Below are 1327 nucleotides of genomic sequence, written 5' to 3'. Positions count from 1 at the left end.
AGTTCACCACAGTCTACTTCACTTCAGTTCACCACAGTCCACTTCACGTGTTTGTTCCTTCAGGATGCTCTTCCTCTGACTCATGTGAAGAAAATGCAGGAGGTGTATGATCTCAACGCCATCATGAACTCAGAGATCCGCTTCAGGTAAGAGTCCTGGATCAGGTCTTTCTTTTGAAACTCTCTTTCCTGGAAGCCCCCTGATTGGCCCTTCTCCCTCCAGGTGGCTCCGGTTGTGTGTGCGGTCCAGGTGGGAGGAAGCAGTCCCCATGGCGCTGAAGATGGCGACCGAGCAGGGCAGGATGAAGTACACCAGGCCGCTCTTCAGGTACTTCTACACGCTCGGTACATACAATATGTGTTCAAAGCAGTTCTGTCTGTGACTCTTGTGTACTTGTACTTTGTCTCCAGAGAGGTCTTCAACTATGAAAAGTATCGCGAGGAAGCGGTTCGAGTGTTTGTGGCTCACAGAGCCGCGATGCACCCGGTCACCTCCGGACTGGTCGGCAAAGACCTGAAGGTGGACGCCAGTAAGACCACCAGCCTGTAACGACAAACCAGTGAGACCAGGACCAGGATCATCAGGAGCTCCTTCATGTGTTAAACTTCATTCTTTGGTTAAATTGTTTCTTTGTCTGTAAATGAAGAAATAAAACAGACTGAAGTAAATGTCCTTCTCTCTCTCATTACCCAGCATGCAACAGTCACTATTGTAATATTGTGTATTTTCCACACATTACACTAATAATTATAAATAATAATAAATGTAAATGAGCACACTTCACTTCATCGTCAATATTTTCAAACTGACTAAAGTTAGAGGAAGGACACACTACGTCTGGTTTTTCAAAATAAAAGGTACAAACAATACATAAATAAAGATGAACTGGATTATATTCACAATGATGCCTGTTAGCATCTTTAATAACAGTAATATGTTAGTCTCATCAGTTTAAGTATTATATCTATATATAATATATACTGTATATATATCTTGATGAGCACTAACATATTAAATCTTAGATGCTCAACCAGCTCTCTGAGAGGAGCAGAATGAAGCAGGAAGCTTCTCATCAGACTCATGAAACACTTTAACTCTGTTTGAGGTTAACTGGTGCAGGAAGAGTCTGCTCTTCACAATAAAAGCTTCATCTAGTAAACTGTCACTTGATCTGCAGTGAACGGCCTCGATGCGTCTGATGGATCAATACTGACTTCAGTTTCACCATCTTCTGATGAAGTGAAGAAACAGGAAGTGTTAACAGCACTGAGTCCAGAGAAGAAGAGGAACTGTTAACGTGACTCCATCTTTAGAAACATTCACGTGT

General features: G+C 42.4%; 1 protein-coding gene across 1 annotated transcript; it reads left to right on the top strand.

The window, feature by feature from the left end:
- Positions 1-29: 29 nt before the first annotated feature.
- Positions 30-668, top strand: LOC116401379 (leukotriene A-4 hydrolase-like). The gene is made up of 3 exons (XM_031879737.1): positions 30-146; positions 223-327; positions 411-668. The coding sequence occupies exons 1-3, from the start codon at positions 94-96 to the stop codon at positions 547-549; spliced, it is 297 nt and encodes a 98-aa protein (XP_031735597.1). The 5' UTR covers positions 30-93; the 3' UTR covers positions 550-668.
- The last annotated feature ends 659 nt before the right edge of the window (positions 669-1327 follow it).

The sequence above is a fragment of the Anarrhichthys ocellatus genome, unplaced genomic scaffold (genome assembly GCF_004355925.1).
Source record: "Anarrhichthys ocellatus isolate YVR2014 unplaced genomic scaffold, GSC_Weel_1.0 scaffold407, whole genome shotgun sequence".
In the NCBI taxonomy this organism is placed as follows: domain Eukaryota; kingdom Metazoa; phylum Chordata; class Actinopteri; order Perciformes; family Anarhichadidae; genus Anarrhichthys; species Anarrhichthys ocellatus.
This window is presented reverse-complemented; position numbering and strand designations above follow the sequence as displayed.

Excerpts from the sequence above, each read along its gene's own strand:
- LOC116401379 (XM_031879737.1), top strand. The coding sequence starts at position 94 with ATGCAGGAGGTGTATGATCTCAACGCCATCATGAACTCAGAGATCCGC. Across the intron at positions 147-222 it reads AACTCAGAGATCCGCTTCAG|GTGGCTCCGGTTGTGTGTGC; the intron begins GTAAGAGTCCTG and ends TTCTCCCTCCAG. Across the intron at positions 328-410 it reads TACACCAGGCCGCTCTTCAG|AGAGGTCTTCAACTATGAAA; the intron begins GTACTTCTACAC and ends CTTTGTCTCCAG.